At 42.6% G+C, this 24,027-nt stretch overlaps 1 protein-coding gene across 1 annotated transcript; it reads left to right on the plus strand.

Annotated features, from left to right (window-relative positions):
- Window positions 1-1,776: 1,776 nt before the first annotated feature.
- LOC123186530 (disease resistance protein PIK6-NP-like) lies at window positions 1,777-8,861 on the plus strand. The gene is made up of 8 exons (XM_044598284.1): window positions 1,777-1,951; window positions 2,028-2,238; window positions 2,466-2,553; window positions 2,668-2,814; window positions 2,918-3,768; window positions 5,018-7,005; window positions 7,107-7,192; window positions 8,566-8,861. Exons 5-7 carry the CDS (start codon window positions 2,948-2,950, stop codon window positions 7,148-7,150), a joined length of 2,853 nt encoding a protein of 950 aa, XP_044454219.1. The 5' UTR covers window positions 1,777-1,951; window positions 2,028-2,238; window positions 2,466-2,553; window positions 2,668-2,814; window positions 2,918-2,947; the 3' UTR covers window positions 7,151-7,192; window positions 8,566-8,861.
- Window positions 8,862-24,027: the final 15,166 nt, after the last annotated feature.

The following is a 24,027-nucleotide window of genomic DNA, read 5'->3' on the forward strand; positions in this document are numbered from 1 at the left end:
GAGAGTATTCATTGCTTTTGTACTGCATAGGAGTAATTTACCCTCTACCCAATGTCTGGATGGACGAGAGAGGGGTAGATGCAGTAAGTCTGGCAGGTGACTCACCAACCCAACTAGCAGGGGTAAGGGCATCTCAAACGATGTTAGTCACACATACACCCCCAAAAAGTCAGCCAGGCGCTGGCCATACAACCCTATGCCTTAAACAAGGTGGACTCGGAGCCATTTTACAACTCAAAAGACCGATAATAAAAAGTAAAGGAGCAGCTTTAACATGCTCCCTCTTACCCCCTCTTTTCATATGAGAGGTAAGAGTATATAATAGATTTGAGCCGTTCATCTCACTAATTAGTGGTCTGATTAACTCTTACCTTCCTACCTCACATGTAAAAAGTTGGGCAAGAGGGACTATATTAAAATTTTCCAAAAGTAAAAGTTAAATATCCTACTCGTCCATGCTGGAGGTGAGGTTAATGAACACACCCCCTCCTCCTCCCCCTCCACGCCGGAGCCGCAAACCTCGTCATCATTGGTCGCTTTCTTAAACCCGCCGGAGCCACTGACATGTGCCACTTTTTGCATCATTGTCGTGCATCTCCGCCTCCTCGCCCTCATGATTCTTGAGCACCGCCTGGTTGTCGTGGATGATCTCTGGGTCCTTGAGAAGCGCAACAACGACTGCATCATCTATGTGCTCTGCCACGTGTTGCGCCACGGCCGCAGCGTACTCCTCCAAGAGTATGAGGCAGACTTGCTTTTCTGCCTCTGCCATGGACAAGACCCCATCCATCTCGGCGGCCAGAGTCACAGCCTCAATAGTCATTGCCTACGCCTCCTCCTTTTGAGCACATCTTCCTCTTAGACCTCTACCATCACCTTGGGGTCGCCATCCTCCTCCTACCCCCTCCCCCCTCCAATCTCAGACATGGGAAGCTCGAAGGTTGGCCCGCCTAAATGCACGCATGGCTCCAAGCATTCGCCTCATAGACCTCTGCTGTTATTTTGGTGCGGCGCTTCTACGTCAGCTGCTTGTACCAAGTGATCTTGTGACGGCCCTTAGAGACAACACTCGGCGTCCGACGGGGAGGTGGGTGTGAAGGGGGGGGGCTCTACTATGGGCGTCGCCGGCGTGGACAGGTGGAGAAATGAGAGACAAAAGTTTGGTGGACTAGTGTGACGTAGTCCGACGTAGCGGACCTCTAGACAACCCCGCCCCTCTCTATTTGGGGCCACCTTGGGTATTTCGGATGTTCGGACCGGTCCATCCAAAATGGGCGTCTATGTTAGGAGACTAAAAGTGTTCGTACTGTACCATCTGAACATCTATGGGCAATTTGGTGAGCCGCGTTGGAGATGCATTGCCCTTAATGCAGTGAAGCACGTGGTGTTTCCTCTAAATGGCTCTTTCTAAACTTATTTGTTCCACTGGTTCTGCAAAAACTTATTTCAAAATCTGGCCTTAGGTATCGATGCTAAACCGTTTGATGTTTGGTTTAGCATCACTACATGTAAAAAAATTCTTTTAAAAAAGGAGGATAACCCTGGTTTAGCATAACTTCAAGATGTCAAATTTTAAAAGGGCTATTTAGAGATAAGTGTTTGGAGGATTGTGCTTACTTAAATTTTAAAAGGGCTATTTAGGGATAATATTTCGTGAAGCATGGCCGGTGGACTGACCATAGGTACCCACTGAATAAACATATCAGCCCAAAGGCAGAGGGTATCCCTCCCTGTATTCGAGGAGCGTGCTAAAGTAGTGTCCTCTCTTGATCCTCCTCGTCTCCCTCCACTGAGCGCTCCCTTTCTCTCATTCTCTTCTCAGTCCTCTCCTCCATTGCGCTCCCTCCTCCCTCAATAAGATACATCCGCCCTTGTTGCTAATCTCATCTCGCCTCCTATTGGCCTCGCCCCTGCCAACTGACTGCTCTATTGGTGGCCGTGGACATTTTGGGTATATTTCCTGTCGATTTGTTTCCAGTTAAAGTAGCAATGCGTGGTTCTAAAAGTTATTACTTCTCCTGCTTCAGATTCCGATCCATTTGTGTTGATTGAACCCAGGGTTGGATCGTGGGGTTCTGAATCCAGGGTACGGAGATTCCAAACAATTTACTCTCTTGACTGCTGTTGGACTTCCTCTGCTCCTCGTCCCCGCTTCCTCCCAGTCTCCTCCATTGCGCTGCCCGGAACAGATCGATCCGCCTTGTTGCTGATCTCATCCAACCTCCGTGGACATTTCGGGTATGTTTGTTGTCGATTTGTTTCGAATAAAGTAGGAATGCTTGGATCTAAAAAGTTATTACTTCTCCTGCTTGATGAGTCTCATCGATTTGCGTTGGTTGAATCCAGGGTGGCAGTTTCCAGTCATTATCCCTCCCATCTTTCTTGCGATTCTCTTCTTATTAATCTGCTGATCTGCTAGATTGTAAGTTCTTACTTATTCTTCCACTTCGTTTTTCTCTATGCAGCCGCTGCGTCTTGCTCTGTTCTGCTCTGCTGATGGCCATCCGACGCTGACGCCGCCACTGTTTTCTAATCTACCGTGAAGCATCAAAGGTCCGAATCTCGCAGTTTGGATTGGCAACTCAGTTCTAGAGAGGAGCTCGTTGAAATTAAAGCTTCACAGAGTTTGGATTGGGTTACAGCTCCCCTTATTCATTTATTTTGCAGGTTTCCGGTCATTATTCAGAGCACCATGCATAGAATCCACTGACCCGGCTATAAGTTCTTATAAGTTATTTGGTGCCCAGCCGCTTCGTTGTCCCCACAGCGCGACCATTGGCCATTTGTGTTCTACTCTCCTGTGAAGCATCAAAGGTGGGTGGGCTTGGTCCAGATCCCTACATTCACTCATTTGGCTTAGCAACTCAGTTCTAGAGCTCGGATTGTGTTACAGATCCCTAAATTAATTGATTTGCAGGTTTCCAGCTGATTGATCCGGCGAGCTCTCATGGATATTGTCACGGGTGCCATTGCCAAGCTGATCCCCAAGCTGGCCGACCTACTTGTGGGGGTGTACAAGCTGCACAAGAACGTCAAGAAAAATATCGAGGACCTCCTGAAGGAGCTTGAGAGCATGAACGTTGCCCTCGTCAAGATTGGTGAGGTGCCGCGGGACCAGCTCGACAAACAAGACAAGCTCTGGGCCGATGAGGTCAGAGAGCTATCCTACATCATTGAGGATGTCATCGATAAGTTCCTCGTACGAGTCAACCACATTCAGCCAGACGACACCACAAACAAATTCAAGCGGCTCATGAAGAGGACGACCAAGTTGCTGAAGAAAGTCAAGGATAAGTATGGGATAGCTCACGCAATCAAGGACATCCAGGAGCAACTCCAGAAGGTGGCCGCTAGGCGTGACAGGAACAAGGTAGTTGTTCCTAATCCTACGGAACCAATTTCTATTGATCCTTGTCTTCGAGCTTTGTACACAGAAGCGACAGAGCTGGTTGGCATATATGGGAAGAGGGATCAGGAGCTCATGAGGTTGCTCTCCATGGAGAGAGATGATGCCTCTAACAATAGATTGAAGAAGGTCTCCATTGTTGGATTTGGAGGGTTGGGCAAGACCACTCTTGCTAGAGCAGTATATGACAAGATTAAAGGTGATTTTGATTGTCGGGCATTTGTTCCCGTCGGTCAGAACCCTGACATGAAGAAGGTTTTAAGGGATATTCTCATTGATCTCGGCAACCCTCACTCAGATCTTGCGATACTGGATGCCAATCAGCTTATTAAAATGCTTCATGAGTTCCTAGAGAACAAAAGGTATGCATCACTTGCTGCAAAAATGTACACCATTATGAGATGTTTGTTTCCTATGCTAGTTGTACAAGTACAGTAATACTGTATAAATATATTGCATGTCACTATTGCATGTCACACGTGGAAGGGTTTAGAATAATTTTTCATCAAGGTCACCTTTACTGACATATGCCATTTGCACTAAACTATAAACCTTATAGGTGCTAAATTTCAAGCCTATGTAAGTATATATGTTGTATTTTTTCCACCGTTATCGAAATAATTAGCAAGTACTTATTACATTTGTTACAATGGCTGAAACTTATTGGCATCGGTCCAAGAAACCAGTCTAAACATTTTACGCTACACCAAAGGGAGTGTAATAACAACTATAAAAAATGCACAAAAGGAAAGGAAAGAAAGAGGGAGATGAATGTTACTCCCTCTGTAAAGAAATATAAAAGCGTTTAGATCACTAAAGTAGTGATCTGAACGCTCTTATATTTTTTTGTAGAGGGAGGACAAAATTTCCAATCAAACTTATTTCTTTCTTTCTCATAACCCACCAAGTTTTAAAGCACAGATTTTAAACGGTGGCAATGCGCACCAAAGGCTACCCTTGAATCTTCCTAAAATATTGTACTCCCTCCATCCCAAAATTCTTGTCTTAAATTTGTCTAAATACGGATGTATCAAGTCACGTTTTAGTATTAGATACATCCGTATCTAGAAGAATTTAAGACAAGAATTTTGGGACGGAGGGAGTATATTGGATAAATGACCAAGCAAAGAACTTCATTTTTCTCTTCACTATCACATTATATTTTTTATGCATGCCTTTTTTTTTGGAAACTGGCTATCAGCAAAATAAGGGGAAAGTATAATGCCACACATTGAGTCTCCAAGAGGATCATTAGATGCCATATATTAAATTGGGGGCCAATCTGTACTAGTGTCTTTCTGATATATCATATATCCACCTGACAATTTGAACTTATATAGTTAATTGTATTCTACGTATGGTAACTGACCCAACAACTTGCTAGTTGTGTTTTACTCCCTTGAATTATCAATATTTATTCATTTTGTTCAACATCTGATTGGAGGCTCATAATGCATGCTTCAACAAGATTCAGATTACCAAGTTTGAGACGCATGATTCTTACGAGTTTGTTGCTGAATATATGCCCTTATAGATTCCATCCATATTTTCATATGGCCCTCAATTTTGTGATGAGCATAGGCCTTACACTGGTATTCTTAACTAATGTAGGTATCTCGTCATAATTGATGATATATGGGATGAAAAATTGTGGGAAGGCATCAACTTTGCTTTCTCCAGCAAGAATAATCTACGCTGTCGGCTAATCACCACAACCCGCATTGTTAGTGTCTCCAATTCATGTTGCTCGTCCGCTGATGATTCAGTTTATCAAATGAAACCTCTTTCTAGTGATGACTCCCGAAGGCTCTTCCATAAAAGAATATTTCCTGACGATAGTGGATGTCCAAATGAATATGAACAAGTGTCTAAAGATATATTGAAGAAATGTGGTGGGGTACCACTAGCCATCATTACTATTGCTAGTGTTTTGACTAGTGACCAGCAGGTGAAAACAAAGCATGAGTGGGATATTCTGCTCCAGTTCCTTGGCTCTGGACTAACAGAAGATAACAGTTTAGAGGAGATGCGGAGAATACTATCTTTCAGCTATTATAATCTACCCTCTCATCTGAAAACTTGTCTACTGTACCTATGTATATATCCAGAAGATACCATGATTGATAGAGATAGACTCATATGGAAGTGGGTGGCCGAAGGATTTGTCCACCATGGAAAGCAAGGGACCAGCCTGTTTTTGGTCGGATTGAACTACTTCAACCAGCTCATTAATAGAAGTATGATCCAGCCAATATATAATGATCTAGGCCAGGTATATGCTTGTCGTGTACATGATATGGTTTTGGGCCTTCTCTGCAACTTGTCACATGCAGCAAAGTTTGTCAAGTTATTGGATGGCACTCGGTATAACATGTCTTCACAAAGTAATGTTCGTCGTTTGTCCCTTCAAGATGGAAATGAAGATCAGCAAATCATGCCTCTCACAAATTTTGTAAGGTCAATTACTGTCTTCCCACCTGCTGTTAGTATCATGCCAGCTCTATCAAAGTTTGAAGTTCTGCGTGTACTTGATCTGTCAGACTGTTATCTGAAAAGAAGTAGCAGCCTACAGCTTAACCTCAAGGATGTTGGACACTTAATTCACCTAAGGTACCTTGGTCTAGCACGTACTGGAATTAGTGAACTCCCAGCTGAGATAGGAAACCTGCAGTTTTTGGAGGTGCTGAATATTGGAAGTAGTTCTCAGCTAAGTAGATTGCCGTCGATTGTTTGCAAGTTGAGAAGATTACTCTGCCTAAATGTTTGTCTCTCTGAGGTGGTTCCAGCTGGTGTGTTGCAGAATCTTACGTCCATCGAAGTGTTGAAGAATATCTTGGTCTGTCTGAACGTTATTGCACAAGAGCTTGGCAACCTAGTAAGGCTGAGGGAGCTTGTGGTTTCCTTCAAGAATGGTAGTTTGCATTTGTATGAAGGTTTCGTGGAGTCTCTGTGCAACCTACATCACATCGAAATTCTAAGTATTTATCGCCATTCCAGTGAAACATCTTTTGAGCTGATGGATCTCTTGGGAGAACGTTGGGTGCCTCCTGTACATCTCCGCGAATTTATATCTTGGATGCCCAGCAAACTCTCTGCACTTCGAAGGTGGATAAAGAAAGACCCCTCGCATCTCTCAAACCTCTCCGAGTTAACCCTCTCGCGAGTGAATGATGTGCAGCAGGAGGACGTGGAAATCATTGGGAGGTTGTTGTCCCTTCGTCGTCTCCGCATAAAGAGCACCCACCAAACACAACGGTTGTTAGTCATCCGTGCAGATGGGTTCTGCTGTATGGTAGAATTTATCTTGTATTGTGGGTCAGCAGCACAAATAATGTTTGAACCAGGAGCTTTGCCGAGGGCGGAAAAAGTTAGGTTCAGCCTTGGCGTGCACGTGGCGAAAGAGGATGGTAACTATGGTTTTGACTTGGGCCTGCAGGGGAACCTGCTCTCCCTTCGGAGGGAGGTCTGCGTTTATTTGTGTTGTGGTGGAGCGAGGGTTGGGGATGCCAAGGAAGCAGAGGCTGCGGTGAGGCACGCGCTGGACGGCCATCCCAACCATCCATGGATTGGAATTGAAATGAACCCGAATATAGCACAAGGTACTCACGTTGCACCTAACTAATTACTCGTATGCATGTGTTTTCTCATGACCGCCTGACTTATTGCTTTCTGCATGTATTTGATCTCTAAATCTCCCAAGGTGCTCATGACGACGATTTCTGTAAGGACGTGGTGGAGAACTGATTTCTGACGCAAAGCTCTCACATTACATAAGATGTGCTCTCGGTATGTAGTACATATTTTCCTATTATGCCATCTTTCTTTCTCCCTGTCTAGAGCTCAGCTTGTCATTCCATTGATCAACTACGCTCCGTAGGCACATATTATGGTATTTACAGAATGTTCTTAGGGGTGACAATCTGATCAGAAAAGTGAACTTGGCATAGTGTAGTGTGAAACTTGCCCAATCTCTTTTGTGGCAAGGGCTGATGAAAGCTAAGGCTTATTTTGTTCAATTTTTTAGAAGGATAGTTGGTAATAGGGAAAAACTAGATATTGGGGAGATTTATGGTCAGGGGATGCTGTTTTAGGTGACAAGTACCCCAGGTAATACAATTTATTTATCATTATGTAAGCATCTCTCTGTAGCTAGAGTGCTTGGCACTAATTTCAGTGCTCTAAAATTTAGAAGGAAACTATATTGGGGAACTCCTGTGCTATATATGGCATCAATTGCTGGCTGATTGTGAAGGTTTTGGTCTGTGGATGGCTTTTAGAGAAAAATGGTTAATTTCTGTGAATTCTATATAGCTTTGAAAGCTCAACAAGTGAAATGACCTTGTTGAAAATTTTGGTATGTAAAAGTTCCACTTCTGATCAACACTCTTGTGGTTAGAATTCAGAAATAGTATCTTAACCAGAATAATCTGAATCATAGAGGTAGTGTTGTAAAGGAAATAATATTTTTTTGCAGTAGAGAACAGCCAGCGGATCGTATCTTGTTTAAGTGTTCAGTTACCCGATATATTTTCAACATTTCTACTGTGGGCTTTTTCTGGTTTTGATACAATTTCTGTTAGCATGGATGGACCTTTTGATTGAGTGATGAACTTCAGGGGTAAAGATAGGAATCTGGTTTCTGCTGGGGTGGCGGCGGTTATTTGGTCTATTTGGTAAAAAAAAAAGGGATGATGTTTGCATCAGAAAGGTTTTCCCGATGGATCCCAGCTGTTTAGTTGGTAAAATTTCATATTCGATCTTTTATTGGTCTAGCCGAGAACAAAGTAATTTTAGGGTTAACGTTCAGAAATAGTATATAAAATTCAATATGAAACTTATAGGTAGTGTGATCCTTTTCTAAGTGTCCGGTTGCTCGTTATATTACGAACAATGTGCAGTGTGCTTTTTGTTTTGGTACAGTTCCTGGTAGTATGGAGGGAGTTTGTGATTGGATGATGAGTTTCTGATAGGGTAGCGACAGTTATTTGGTCTGTTCGAAAAACGAGGAACGATGCTTGCTTCGGAAATATTTTCCCTATGGATCCCTTCTTTGTACTCCTAGTTAGTAAAGTTGCATACTAGATGTTTGGTCTAGCTAACAGACAATCGAGTTTCCCTCAAACAAAAAAAAACAGAGAATTGACTTGCGCCATCTGCAGGTAGCTGTAGCAGGGACACGCAGGTTACTGCTGGTGGCATTCGTGATGTTTCACAAACGTCGGGTGGGCGCCAATTATGCAAAGAATTGAAGAATGAAAAAGTTTCGAGCTACGCTGGAAGTTAATTGTGTGACGAGCTTCTTTTAAATGGCAGTCAGCTTTCAGAAAGAGATTGTCTGGTTTTTGTAATAGACTAAGTAGAGGTGTTGGAGTGAGTTGATCTCTTACAAGGATAGCTTGATTTACTTTGGGAGAGCCGTCATTATTGCTTTGGCTGAGGGTGTATCTTATATTTACTAATCGTATGCACCATATGAGCTTCCATGATAATCCACATAAGCAAGATTAGCTTAGCCGCTAGATTTAAAAATTAATGGCTATGATATTTTAGAACAACGTTTTTTTAAAACACCACATACATTAAAATGAATAGACCTACACGTACATATGATATTTTAGAACAACGTTTTTTAAGGAAAACACTACATACATTCCATGTTAATCCACATAAGCAAGATTACTTAGCCGCCAGATTTAAAAACTAATGGTCATGATATTTTAGAACAACGTTTTTAAGAAAAACACCGCATACATTAAAAGGAACATACCTACACATACATATGATATTTTAGAACAACATTTTTTAAGGAAAACACCACATACATCTTACGAGACACCACGTTAATCCTTGGGATTAAGAAAATTTGACCATCCAATTAATTTATCATGTGTGCGTAGCCGTTGGATGAAATAGGAGACCTGCTCTCCTATCCCACCTAGGCGAGTCGTCCTTCCCATGGTCTCTCTCCGTTTCTCCAAAAAAAAAAACTAGGCAAGAGAAATCGGCAACTGGATGCGTACGTATACGGCACATCGTACACTGATTGATTTTGATTTGACCTTGGCAAACGCACCTAGAAGAAGCTAGCGGGAGACAGGAGAAGCCGGCGGCTAGAGTGGAGGAGCCAGCCCGTTCAAGGAGCCAAGACAGCAGCCATGTTCTCATTGTATTATTTAATGGATACTAGCAGGAGTGCGGCGAGCCGCCCTGGGTCGCGGGAAGCTAGCTCCGCAGGGTGGCTGGACGCGTATGCACACGATACACTGATTGTCCTTGAGCCTTACATATTCATTTTCCTTTCCAATTTTATGCAACATGGCTCTTTGCTTCTTTTCCAACCTTTTTGCTGCTTGTGGCTCACCGGCGCATCATATTCCAGCCTCCATGCAATGGTTACCAGAAGATTGGTTGCTTCTGTAGTAGATGATCAAGTGTCGGCAGTCTCCGCACTAGAAGTCTGCTTTGGTCCGGTAAGCAATTTTGATATGGATAATAAAGAAACATGATCTTGATCTTTGTCAACACAACAAGGTTTTTAATAGGCCGACAATGCAAATATCTCAGAAAATATAACTATGCAGAAACAATAAAAATTACAAGGTGCTGAAGGAATCTCCCAATAGTTGAATGGAGTGCTGAAGGAATCTCAGAATCAATGTTCTATGGAAGTAATGTTAAACCATAGAAAACTGTTTCATGGATGTGGTTTGATTGTGTAGGTGACACAAGATGATGGGGCAAAGAATGTCCAAGATACTGCCAGTGCAGATGATAAGAGGGATATGTTCATGCAGATAATGGAAATGACCTTTACGTCTCACGATGCTGCGTATGATTTCTACAACAGCTATGCTAGAGATAATGGTTTCAGCATTAGAAAGAATAAGGTCAGGTATAGCAAAACCAAGTCACATCATATGCGTTATAGGCGGTTTGTTTGTTCCAGACAAGGGAAACGTGACAACAAGTTGCTAACTGAGGAAGGACACACCCGTAGGCTCAGAGCCGAGACACGCTGCTTTTGTGAAGCGCACCTAACCGTCAAGCTTGACCAAAAGCGTGGGGTTTGGTATGTTGAAAGTTTTGAGGACAAGTATAGCCATATGTTGGCAGGACCGGACGAGGTACCTTTTCTTTGGTCCCACAGAAAAATCAAAGAGTACCAGAAGCATGAGATAATCTCCATGGGAGCTGCAGGGATTAGAATTCACGACATGATGGATTCCTTCATCAGCAAACATGTATGGTATGGCGGTGTTGGTTTTACCAGGCGTGAAATATACAACCTTTGCGCCAGGGAGAAGAGGAACCTGCTTTCAAAAGATGATGCTGCCACAGCCATAGGCATCATGGCCAGTAGGAAACAGAGGGATCCTAACTTCTTTTTCGAGTACAACCTAGATAAAGAAGGACATTTGAATAGGATGTTCTGGTGCGACTCCCAGTCTCGTCATGACTATGAGGACTTCGGTGATGTGCTTGTATTTGACAGCACGTACAAGATGAACCGCTATGGTATGCCATTCATATCTTTTGTTGGTCTTAACAATCACCGAAGGACCACTATTTTTGGTTGTGCCATAGTTTCGGACGAGACCGAAGAGACATACGTGTGGCTGCTGCAGAGTGTAATCACGGACGCCAACGCTGCGATGATCAAGGAAATTCGCGAAGTCTTGCCAGACGTGTGGCACCGTATATGTACGTGGCATATAGAAAAAAATATGAAGATTCACCTCAGTCACAAGTCCTTGAAGGAGTTTCGAACTCTTCTGTACTACAGCACGTCCACGACCACGTTTGAGGAGAGATGGCACGCATTTTCCAAAAGATGGTAGTCGGAAAAAAACTGTAACATGGTTGAGACGGATGTATAAGAAGAGGAGACCGTGGGCCGCGGCTTATCTAACAGAAGGGTTTTGGCTTGGCATGAAAAGCAACCGGCGGAGTGAAAGCCTGAACCCACGCCTTCACCTCCACCTAGACGGTGAAATGACCCTGGTGGATATGATTTTGCATTATGAGAACGCCGTTGTGCATATCCGTGAAAACGAGGCTCGAGATGACTGCACGGCCTCACAGAGTTTACCGGTGCCAGTTACTAGCTCGAGGGAACTTGAGATAGCTGCTTCTCACGTCTTCACTCCAGCAAACTTCTATATGTTGCAAGATGGTCATAGAAAAATTGGCGGCATGAAGATTGTAGAAATTAAGCTGGGAGACGGATCATAGCAGTACATCATGGCCTGGAAGAATAACCGGAAGCGTCGTTTTTGGGTGGAGTATACACCAGTAAATTCCGCAGAAACTATAAGGTGCAGCTGCAGAAGAATGATTCGAAAGGGTCTACCTTGCAAGCACATATTCCATGTACTGAAGCACTTGAACATATCTGAAATACCGAAGTGTTTAGTTCTTGTTCGGTTCACGAAAGAAGCAAGGTTGGGACTGCCCGCGAGGCGCACAAGCGATCGGTTGGGATTTGGTTGGACTGGGGCCGGGGAAAGAATGAAATATAGCCAGGTCAGTGTGTTAGTGTCAGAAGCTATGCATGCGGCATGCAAACACCCTGCTTTGTGGGATCAGTTACAGGAGAGTTTGAAGGTTGTGATAGCTAAGAGTCATGAGTATGATCTGCTACAGGAAAATTTGATCAAGCAAACAAATGACATGAGTAAGTGTGTAGTTGAATATGTGGACGATGGTAAAGGAAACATGATTGCGGTTAAAAATCCTATGAAAGTGTCAAGCAAAGGAGCAACAAAAGTAGATGAGAGCCGCCCTATCTTGAAAAATGGTAGACCACTCTCTTTTGATGAGTTGAAAACCCGGTGCGGCGCTTGCAAATTGCTAGGACACACTAGACGTAGCAAGAAATGCAAACTAAATCAGAAGTAAGTGTTTGTATGCATTGTGGATTATTAAATTTTTTATCATTCATTAACTTATCTTGTCTTTTATCATGTGCAGAAAAGAGGAGAAGGAAGAAGAGTAGAACACTTGCTTCAATTATTTACTGTGTTAATTGGGGGGGCTCATACTTTGGCTAAGGTAGCTATAGGCGATGGTGTTTCTTTGGTTTGGAGGCTTTCGCCCCCTGATTGTATCCTTAGTGTATTAGCAGACGAGATCCCAGACTTTTTTTAAATAAAGTAAGATGTTTCCCTCAAAACAAAAAACAAAAAATTATTTACTGTGTTATGACCGGGGCGGGAGGTAGAAAGAATATTGTTCATTTCCCCTCCCGACGTCCTAAATGCCATTAAATAAGTAACTGTACCACTCTCCTCCCCACCACGCACTCACCCACCTCCCACGGGCGCCAGTTCGAACTCCCCTCTTATCCCCACCTATAGTAGATCGACAAACTCTCGCCGGCGACCGCTGCAGCCGCCTCTATGGAGAGAAGCCTCGGCTGGTAGCAAGCGATGATCGAGCTCGCCGGCGATGATGAGGCGTGGCGTGCGCAGTTGATGGAGGTGTGCGGCTGGTTCCCCAGCACGGAGATGTTGGTCAACCACGCGCGTGGCCTCGTCAAAGTCCTCACCGACGGCGAGAAGAATTGAATATCTAGTGCTCACCCTATGTGTCAAGTTCAGTAAAATTTCAGAATATTGATTATGTACTGTTGCTTTGCTTCAGTGCTGCATCAAAGGTGTAGGTGCTGCTAGATGTTGCTCCTATTTTGTAACAATACAATGAACTGGGCTATTGCACAAATCAGTAGTGCTGCTAGGTGATGTGCCCATGTGCATCACTTACCAAATATAGAACATGCCAAATGTGCATTGACTGCCAAATATAGAACATGTCAAATGTGCATCACTTACCAAATATAGATCATGATGGCCACATGTTATTTCTGTTGCAATATCTGTTACACTGTGCCCATAAACTGAATAGCACATAATTCATCAGCATTTCATCATGTCAATAACAATGATGTCAATAGCTTTATGAACAATCTACTTGCTAACTATGACAACAATCATAATGGCAAGCAGGCCAAGATACAGCAGACCTCCAAATCCTAAAATCCTATCCCTATAGAGCAATATTTCCTTTTGCATCTTAACCATTGCCCTCTTTTCTTTTTCATTCCTTTTAATTTCAGCTTCATATTCTGTAATCTTAGTCTCCAGTTTCTTGTTCTTCATGGCAAGATACTTAATGACTGACTTTGCTTTGCTATCCCACTCCCCATCAACCCATTCAACATAATCAGAAGTGATAGCATCCTAAATAAATCATGAGCAATTCAAGTCAATTTATAGATGAACTTGTCACTGCAGGCGGTAAACACTGAACTTTTTTGCAGCTTGACCGCAATAGCAGTACTACTTTGAAGATCATGCTTAGTACACTAACCTCAAACCCAAATCCCAAGAATGCGCTCCCAAAATTGTCTGCATCTATGCAGACACGGCCATAAGGAGTTTCCTGATGACCACATAGATGGAGCTTGTGAGGGCCAGAGGTCGTGAATTGTCGTCAATAATGCTGGGATGTAAAGAACAACGGTAAAGAACTTACCTTTTTGCCACCAAAGTGTAGCACCGACGAAACCCTAGTCGTCGGTTCTCCCGGCCCGTCGCCGCCCAGGAAACTGCCGTCCCCTGCTCCACTCGATCCGCCGCCGTTGCCTCCTGTGCCACTTAATCCGCCCCACCTGCTTCCAGGACCCAGGGTTCCACCGAAATTGCGGTCGCCACCGCTCTTGTCGCCGCAACCACCGCCGCCCGACGCCCAACTCGCTATCATGCTTTCGCCGTCGAGATTTGGAGGGCAAAATGGAGAGAGAGGGCGGGATTTGGAAAGGGACCCGAGAAAAGGGGAAGATCGATGTGAACCTAGCAAAATGGGCTGGTGTAGCCCTGCCGGCACGATAGGCCGCCTGTCGGGCCCCTCACGTGGTTAGATGGGCCGTGCCTGGCATCACGGTGAGTACAGAAATAAGTTATTTATACATACAATAAAAAACGACGGGTTTGTCAAACAAAATAGAAAAACATTAAGGCACATAACACGCCATAGAGCCAACGAGCTGACATGACTAATTTTCATCTGTGTAATATTATGTTTTGGCTCGATATATTTACTTAGCTAACATGACTACTTTCATAATCATGTGACGAGGGACAATTATCAGAAGATTGTGCCTGATGATGACATGCAGATCGCTCTGGCACAAGGCTAAGCTTGATAGAGATTTAAAAAAAAGTATAGAATGTAAAATATTTAATATGAAACTTAGGAGATCACTTGAAGAGAAAAATAGAAAGCAAATACTATTAATGTGAAAAATAACATTATAAAAATTTGGAGATCGAGAAAAATATTAAGCAAGAACAATTGATAAGTGAAGCAAACAATTTATTGGTACGACCGAATTGTCTTCTACGAGCGAATTGTCTGGCAGACACATACACATGTATGTGTCACAATATTCGAGATGCCCTGTTTATTACATAAAAATGATAGAAACCCTAAAATAATCATGCCGTCGAAACCTTTGTCCGGACTAAATCCAAACCACTAAAACTTGAATCTTGCATGCCACATAAATTCTTCAGGCGTGCCTTTTCTTTGCGATTTCGTGAATTTTGTTCTTCACACAGTCCATCGAGTTCGAAGGTGACATAATCAGCTCGGCGACGAAACATCTTCTCCTGGCATCAACGCTGGCCTGCAAAAATCGACATAAAGGTTACATGAACCGAAGTTGCAACACGAACATACTAGCTAGTCTACAAATGTAAATAACAACATACTTGTGTAAAATCGCAGGTCATTCGGTCCCCGTCCCAATGTTCTAGACATTATATGATAAAAAGGCCACAAGAGTTCCTGGTATATATGCAAACATTAGCGGTGGGCAATACAATATGTGTGTTGTTGTTTGAATATACATGATGTACTATTAACTCACCCATCCTCTTGCTGGGGCATGTCGTACTCATTGATAGGCCACTTACTTACGTTCGGATATTTCCCTGGTGTAATAAGATTTGCCTGACGCATGTCGTGTGCTATAGCCATTCACTATAAAGAGGATAGTGTTAAAGAATAATCATAAACAATATGTAAGACCAATGGTACAAATGTTGGTTACATTACCAGTGCTTTAACAGTCCTCTCAGTCAGGTCCAGAGGATAGAGCGAATTGAGAAATTGCAATTCTTGCTTGATCATGTGCATTACCACGGTCATCCGGTGGGTATTGTCGATATTAAACGCGATATACATCTACAGTGCAAAAAACCATTATGGATCAAAAGAAATACTTGATGAAATATCTTGTAGTGATGAATTACAAACATTACGTACCTTATCACGCACAGTATAATCTTTCGTGACTCTATTAACTGCTCCAGCTTTGGACAGAGCACTATCCATGTTGCAGATCGACGACAATGGATCGTCTCATGCGATAGCACGATCTACAAGGAATTTGGACCTCCACGCTGGAAGAGGTAACGATCATGACCAACGTGCAGCTCCAAATGTCCCATATAAGCATCAATAACCTTCATAGAATATGAGGGCATTACATGTTGAAAGTTGAGACATAGATTACTGAGCATTTTAAAAACAGGACATGCAACTAGTACTTACATCGTCCGACAGCCATCTATGAGCTAGTACCGGTCGAATCCTTTCGGAAGTCAGAGATATTCCATGCCCTTCACTGTAGTAATTGTTTTCCCTTATTCTTCTCGGTGCTAGCAGCTAACTCGACAAATGAAACAGCTGCATCAATTATTTCCGGCGTCAACTCATCTGCCACAACCTCCAGCACATTATTGTCAGAAAACAGAGCTGCATGAAATAATATGAACGTCAACAATGGTGATCATATGCATTGGTAGTAAATAAAAAAAATAAGAAAGATAGTTATGATACCTCTACTAGCAGTAGTTGTACCGGAGGGTCTTTGACCACGGCTGGTATGCCTGCTGGGCTTGTCAAGTGCGAAGGGGGATTCAAATTTCTTGGGAATGGTCCGCTTCCGCTTACCGGACATAACATCCTCATCCTTATCGATTGTTGCACCTTTTTTCCATTCGTCTTAGCCATGAACTTGCTGACAGAAGATGGACAATTGTCTATGTCCGATGAAGGTGCTAGAGTAGAAGTACCAACCACCCAAGGGTTTTTCGGTGTACCCCACATTCATCATTACGCTTAACAGGTGAAGCTTCCTTGTGTCCATTCGTCTTCGGTGGGGTTTTCTGTTTGGCAAACTAAATCGTGTGGACATTTCAGCATGTAAAAAAATTAAACGAGAAAATTATAGACGGAAAGATAAATACATAGTACCTCAGGTACGGTTTTATGGTTGGGAACCACTTCATCAGGTTGCGTCATGTCAATGACCGGCTCTCCATCACTGTCTATGTCTTCCTTGTACACGAATTCCTTCTTTTCACATGGACCATTCTCGAAAGAATCCACTTCGTCCGCATCATTCTCCGCGGATGGCACGGCAGCAGCCGGCTTGTACATGACACATGCTTTGTTCAACTTCTCCAGCAATCTCTGCAATAGAAATATAAAGTTAGTAATGCCTGCATGGTTTTTAAAACAGTAAACATACCGTAAACAATAAAGTTAGGGTGTGACACCTCAGCAACTAGATCAGGGATTTGCCTCATCTGGGTGTGTATGAAGTCCATAAACCGCTTCATTAGAAGCTCCATCACCTCATCCGTGTTTGGGGCTGTCTTTGACTTCTTTGCGGTTCCATTGGCGGGCTTGGTTTTTGGCTTCTGTGCAGGCGCATTATTTGGGATGTTGGGCTCCTGCGCCCTATATTCTTGGGTTATATTATTTTCAATCTGCATGCAATATTGAAGTACATGTGATGAATTAAAAGTAAATATTATTTACTTACAAAACATTTAAGAAAGACAGAACACAATGACTTACCTTGACGTTACCACGACCGCGCCCATTGTCATAGTCAAACCGATCTCTCATAGTAGCTACACCTTCGGTCCAGTTCCTCATCAGAGGTTGTATGGACAAGTTGGGATTGAAAGCGCAATCACCTTCCAGAGGTTGCACCTTCTCCCAGTACAAGTACTGCAAAAAAGAAGATATAGAGTTAGTACAATACATCACATAAAATTGCAATGATATAATAATTGACATTATGCAACAGGTCTCATATGTGTACCTGCACGAGAGCCAAATTGCCTTTCGGCCATTGGCGGAGGTGTTTGCCTTTTTTGACTATGTGAAGGCAATCGAGGAGAACACGGAGGGTGAACGCATTCCAGTTAATCTTTGAAATACGTTTCACATCATCAACCAAAGCGTAGTATTTTTTAGGCACGATCTTGCTGGACATGCGAGCAATAATTGTTCCTAACAGGACAAGGACTAATTTCGGAAGGAAGTCGTCATCGGTGGATTTATTTTTAATAATGTCCCCTATGAGATCATCTATCACTATGTTTCCTGTTGTCTTACTGAGAAACTATGGCGGCACCCGCTCCTTAATGTCCTCGCCTTCTTCAATCAGAATGTCCGAAGCGGACAGTCCTTGGTTCTCCAGGTTAAAGATGCACTCGACGTCGACCGCACCGAGAGTCACCTCCCCAACCTGCTCTTGTATAATGAATCTGGTCGTGCTGGCCTCAAAATTCTCAACCATATACCTAATCAGTAGGGTACGCATTTTAATAGATGGTATTTGAAGCATGTTGCGCAATGTTGTATCGGCGACTCTTGCGCGTTGACCGCTCGATAGAAGATTAACAAGCTTGCACCATTTTTCAACGGCACATACAATTTCTCCATTCAGCTCGTCCATCCTGTTGAAACAAAATATAAAACTTTGTGACATAAGCGAACAGTAATGCAAAAATAACAATAGACATGCAAATATATAAAACTTTCTGACAGTAGCTAGCACTAATGCAAAAATAATACTAATGCAAATATTAAACTAGCACCATGTATACCGCAACATGCAGCCAAGTGTGTGCTGATATGAGGCTATAAAAAATAACTACAATTGGTAATTGAATTTACTTGCATCTGATCAAGTTCTTTGAGTATCAGATAAGTTATATAATCAATTAATTTAATATGGTAAACTGTTAGAAATTCGTCCGGTTGTCTTATTAACACGGTGACAAATTGATCAGCTGTAAATAACTACAGTCTATAGCAATGGTACCTATTTGAGGTTCATCAACATCTAATGCATAACTCTTTAATGTTCTATGTGCACTGCTACCTCTTGAGCTTGCGTTGGATTTCCGCGAAGAGGAGAGGATGATGCAGCAGAGTAGCGTAAGTATTTCCCTCAGTTTTTGAGAACCAAGGTATCAATCCAGTAGGAGGCTACGCACAAGTCCCTCACACCTACACAAAACAATAGCTCAACGCAACCAACGCGATTAGGGGTTGTCAATCCCTTCTAGACAAGTGAGATGTGATACATAGTATAGATAATATTTTTGGTATTTTTGATATAAAGATGCAAAGTAAAAATTAAAAGGAAAAGTAAAAACAAAGCAATAATAAAGTGATGGAGATTGATATGATGAGAATAGACCCGGGGGCCATAGGTTTCACTAGTGGCTTCTCTCGAGAGCATAAGTATTTCTACGATGGGTGAACAAATTAATGTTGAGCAATTGACAGAATTGAGCATAGTTATGAGAATATCTAGGTATAATCATGTATATGGGCATCACGTCCGAGACAAGTAGACCGACTCCTGCCTGGATCTACTACTATTACTCCACTCATCGACCGCTATCCAGCATGCATCTAGAGTATTAAGTTAAAAACAGAGTAACGCCTTAAGCAAGATGACATGATGTAGAGAGATAAATTCATGCAATATGATATAAACCTCATCTTGTTATCCTCGATGGCAACGATACAATACGTGCCTTGCTGCCCCTTTTGTCACTGGGAAAGGACACCGCAAGATCAAACCCAAAGCTAAGCACTTCTCCCATTACAAGAACTACGAATCTCGTTGGCCAAACAAAAGAGATAATTTGAAGAGACATGCAAAGATAATCAATCATACATAAAAGAATTCAGAGAAGATTCAAATATTATTCATAGATAGACTTGATCATAAACCCACAATTCATCGGTCTCAACAAACACACCACAAAAATAAGATTACATCGAATAGATCTCCACAAGAGAGGGGGAGAACATTGTGTATTGAGATCCAAAAAGAGAGAAGAAGCCATCTAGCTAATAACTATGGACACGAAGGTCTGAGGTAAACTACTCACACTTCATCGGAGGGGCTATGATGATGTAGAAGCCCTCCGTGATGACGGCCCTCTTCCGGCGGAGCTCCGGAACAGGCCCCAAGATGGGATCTCGCGGATACAGGAAGTTGCGGCGATGGAATTAGGTTTTTGGCTCCTGTTCTGATAGTTTGGGGGTACGTATGTATATGTAGGAGGAAGGAGTATGTCGGTGGAGCTTCGAGGGGCCCACGAGGTAGGGGGCGCGCCCTAGGGGGGGTGCCCCCCACCCTCGTGACCGCCTCTATTGTTCCTTGGCGTTGGGTCCAAGTCTCCTGGATCATGTTCGGTGAGAAAATCACATTTCCAAAGGTTTCATTCCGTTTGGACTCCGTTTGATATTCCGTTTCTTCGAAACACTGAAATAGGCAAAAAAAATGGCAATTCTGGGCTGGGCCTCTGGTTAATAGGTTAATCTGAAAAGTAATATAAAAGTGGATAATAAAGCCCAATATAGTCCAAAACAGTAGATAATATAGCATGGAGCAATCAAAAATTATAGATACGTTGGAGACGTATCATGCACAAGAATATAATTGGATCGTGTGACAAAATATAATTGGATCATGTGACAATAAATCTATTGCATCATGCTTCTCGGGGAACAACATCTTATTCTACCATGCTATGAAAGAACCAAAGATTGATTTCATCTACGCCATCTGGTAATAACGCATCTAGTGGAGTTGATACTATTTGAACAAATGTGCTAAACCTAACTCCATGAAAGCAATGACACGGAGGAACTAGCTTGCTATGAAGGCGGTAAGGAGGACAACTTACTTGATCGGTCGACGAAGATGAAAGAAGTCGGCGATGCGGTGTCGACGTAGTTCGTCGAGGGCGGCCACCACATGCGGACGACCTTGATCTTCTCGGGGTTTTTCTGGCGTGTGGGATGCGGCGGAAGGAGCTGTCGATGACTCACCGGCAGGAGGCGATCTAGTCGACGACATGTGCGAGCAAGTGGAGATTATATACGAGGTCAACTCCTAGGTCGTCGTAACTTCCCTGAGGCGAATCGCGGGATCTATATTTTCCTCGGTTGAAGCGAGGCTGAACATGCTCCTCAATCGTAGGGATAAGGAAAATATGGATTAGCACGATCCTGGAATTTTGTAACAGAACGGTAACTACTCCCGTGATCGACGTGCATTGAAAGCGCACCGTTGTTGGCCCCCGCAAAATGGATCCGAGAGGTATTTGCAATCTGGGCTGGCCCACCAACCTACATCTCTAACCATAATGTTTGTTTCTATTGCTCAAAATAAATATCATTGTTTCTTCCCTCAAAAAACAATATATAATCTTTGTTTTTACCTATTAGTTATTGTATACTTGTATATGTTTAACAATATTTATAGTATCTCTCTCATATCTGCAACATTATAAATTCAAATGTAATGTTCCTCTTTCCTTTTTTTGGTTTTCCTGTTATTTTATGTTTTCTCCGCCTTATTCCTAATTGTTTTTTCATGTTTCATATTTCCATATAATTTCTTCTCATAGTTTTCAATTTCAAATATGTATGATTAAATGTTGTCCTATTTATGACTTCCTAATTGGTGGGACCAGCACCGAAAACCACTTTCTGACCTGCCCTCCAGCAGTCCCGAATGGTCATGCTTGTACATGGTGCATGTGGAGGCATGCATGAGATGACCCCAACTTTTGGGACCATGTGGGCATGGCCAATGTGGACCCGCAGGCAAGGTCTGCAAGAATTCGGACACAAAACGCACGTTGCGCCACGTCCGGGCAGTGTTCAAGGGTTTTTTTCACCGAAAAAACCCTACAAAATGCATCGAGTCTCGGAAATGAACGATACTTGTCAAGCATGCTTGCCATGCTCATCCTAGGGTCTGCATAAAGTTTGGGATCAATTGGTGGGACCAGGAAGGAAAACCTCTTTCATACTTTCCCTCCGGCAGACCCGAATGGTCCTATCTATACATGGGGCATGTGGAGGCTTGCATGGGATGACTCCTACTTGTGGGACCATGTGGGCATGGACAATGTGGTCCCCCAAGCACGTTGTGCACGAATTCGGACACAAAATGCACGTTGCGTCGCGTCGGGGTAGTGTTCTAGGGTTTTGTCACCGGAAAAACCCTAGAAAATGCAACGAGTGTCAGAAATGAACGATACTTGTCATGCATGCATGGCATGGTCATGGTAGGGTGTGAATAAAGTTTGGGATCATTTGGTGGGACCGGCAAGGAAAACCTCTTTCAGACTTGCCCTCCGGCAGACCCGAATAGTCCGGCTTGTACATGGTTCATGTGAAGGCATGCATGAGATGACCCCAACTTTTGGGACCATGTGGGCATGGCCAATGTTGTCTTTTATTGCACTTGTTCACTAAAATGGTGTGCATGAATTCGGACACAATACGCACATTGCGTCACGTCGGGGCACTATTCTAGGGTTTTAATTGCTGCAAAACCCGTACAAAATGCATCGAGTGTCGGAAATGAATGATACTCGCCATGCATGCTTTCCATGGTCATCGTAGGGTGTGCATAAAGTTTGGTCTCAATTGGTGACACCGAGAAGAAAAACCTGCTTCTAGTATATGGTGCATGTGGAGGCATGCATGCGATTGTCCCAACTAGATTTGATTTAATAATATTTCAAGAATCAAACAGAAAAGAAAACTTATAATTAGGAAGGACAACATATTATCTTACATTTAAAAAATAATTCAAATGTAAAAAAGATAAGATCTATTAGAATGAAGAAGTGAAATAAAAGATAACGTATTATCTTACATTTTGAAAATATTTCAAATATAAAGAAGAGAACAAATATTAGAATGAAGAAGTGAAATAAAACAAAACATTTTATCTTACAAAATAAAAATATTTCAAATATAATAAAGATAACAAATATTAGAATGAAGAATTGAAATAAAATACACCATTTTAGTTTATATTTCGTAAATATTATCAATATAAAAAAGAGAACGAACAAATGAAATAAAACACAACAGAATTTGGCATATTTTTTTAATTTTAGTAAACACTGTTAGAAATAATACAGAAAATAAGAGATTTGAATTCAAATATTAGAAATATAAAAAAGAAAATAAATTTTGGAGTTAAGAAGTGAAAAACAAAGAGAATATAAAACAGATCAGCGCGCGGGTAAGACTGCCCTGTGCCAGCCCGCCCGAATTGGGCCCAAGGCAGAGCCGCGCAGGGCACAGCGCAGCGCACAGTCATGGGGTGGTGGGAGTTTAGTCCCACCTCGCCAAGCGAGAGAGCACCGCACGGGTTTATATACCCGGCTGTGACTCCCCTCCCAAGCTCCTATCATATGCAGGCAGTACATTGTCTAACTCTCATCACCTCTGCCCCGTGGGGCCTACTAGCAGCAGAGATATTCTGCACCACGGGCCTGCATCCTGGCCCATGAACGGCTGGGTTCCTAGTCGTATGCAGTCCGTGGTGTATGAATTCTCCTCTAGTAGGTGGGCATTTTTTTGGCATATTGCCATGTGTTTTGATCTTCAAATCACACACTAAATTATAACATGCTCACTTGCATGCAATGCATATTTTGACCTTCAAATCACCTAATAAATTTTACACATGCCCACTTACATTTAATACACATGACTATTAATGGGATTTCAACAGAAATGAGGCCGTGATGTATGAATTCTCCTCCCACATGCATGGCATGGTCATGATAGGGTGTGCATAAAGTTTGGGGTCATTTGGTGGGACCGACAAGGAAAACCTCTTTCAAACTTGCCCTCCGGCAGACCCGAATGGTCCGGCTTGTACATGGTTCATGTGGAGGCATGCATGAGATGACCCCCACTTTTTGGGACCATGTGGGCATGGCCAATGTGGTCCCCCAGGCAAGGTATGCATGAATTCGGATACAATACGGACGTTGCGTCACGTCGGGGCACTGTTCTAGGGTTTTATCGCTGCAAAACGCCTACAAAATGCATCGAGTGTCGGAAATGAACGATAGTTGCCATGCATGCTTGCCATGCTCATTGTAGGGTGTGCATAAGGTTTGGTATCAATTGGTGAGACCGAGAAGAAAAACCTGCTTCTAGTACATGGTGCAAGTGGAGGCATGCATGTGATTGTCCCAACTAGATTTGATTTAATAATATTTCAAGTATCAAATAGAAAAGAAAATTTATAATTAGGTAAGACAACCATGAAAAGTGAAATAAAAGACAACATTTTATCATACATTATTTAAATTTATAACTGTCAGAACAAAGAAAAGAGGAGAATATAGAATACAGAAGAATAATTTGAATGAATAAGTGCAATAAAAGACAACATATTATCTTACATTTAAAAA

The sequence above is a fragment of the Triticum aestivum genome, chromosome 1A (assembly GCF_018294505.1).
Source record: "Triticum aestivum cultivar Chinese Spring chromosome 1A, IWGSC CS RefSeq v2.1, whole genome shotgun sequence".
NCBI lineage: Eukaryota > Viridiplantae > Streptophyta > Magnoliopsida > Poales > Poaceae > Triticum > Triticum aestivum.

Coding starts and splice junctions, on each gene's coding strand:
- LOC123186530 (XM_044598284.1), top strand. CDS start 2,948: ATGGATATTGTCACGGGTGCCATTGCCAAGCTGATCCCCAAGCTGGCC. Junction 3,769..5,017: donor GAGTTCCTAGAGAACAAAAG/GTATGCATCACT, acceptor TAACTAATGTAG/GTATCTCGTCATAATTGATG. Junction 7,006..7,106: donor GAACCCGAATATAGCACAAG/GTACTCACGTTG, acceptor AAATCTCCCAAG/GTGCTCATGACGACGATTTC.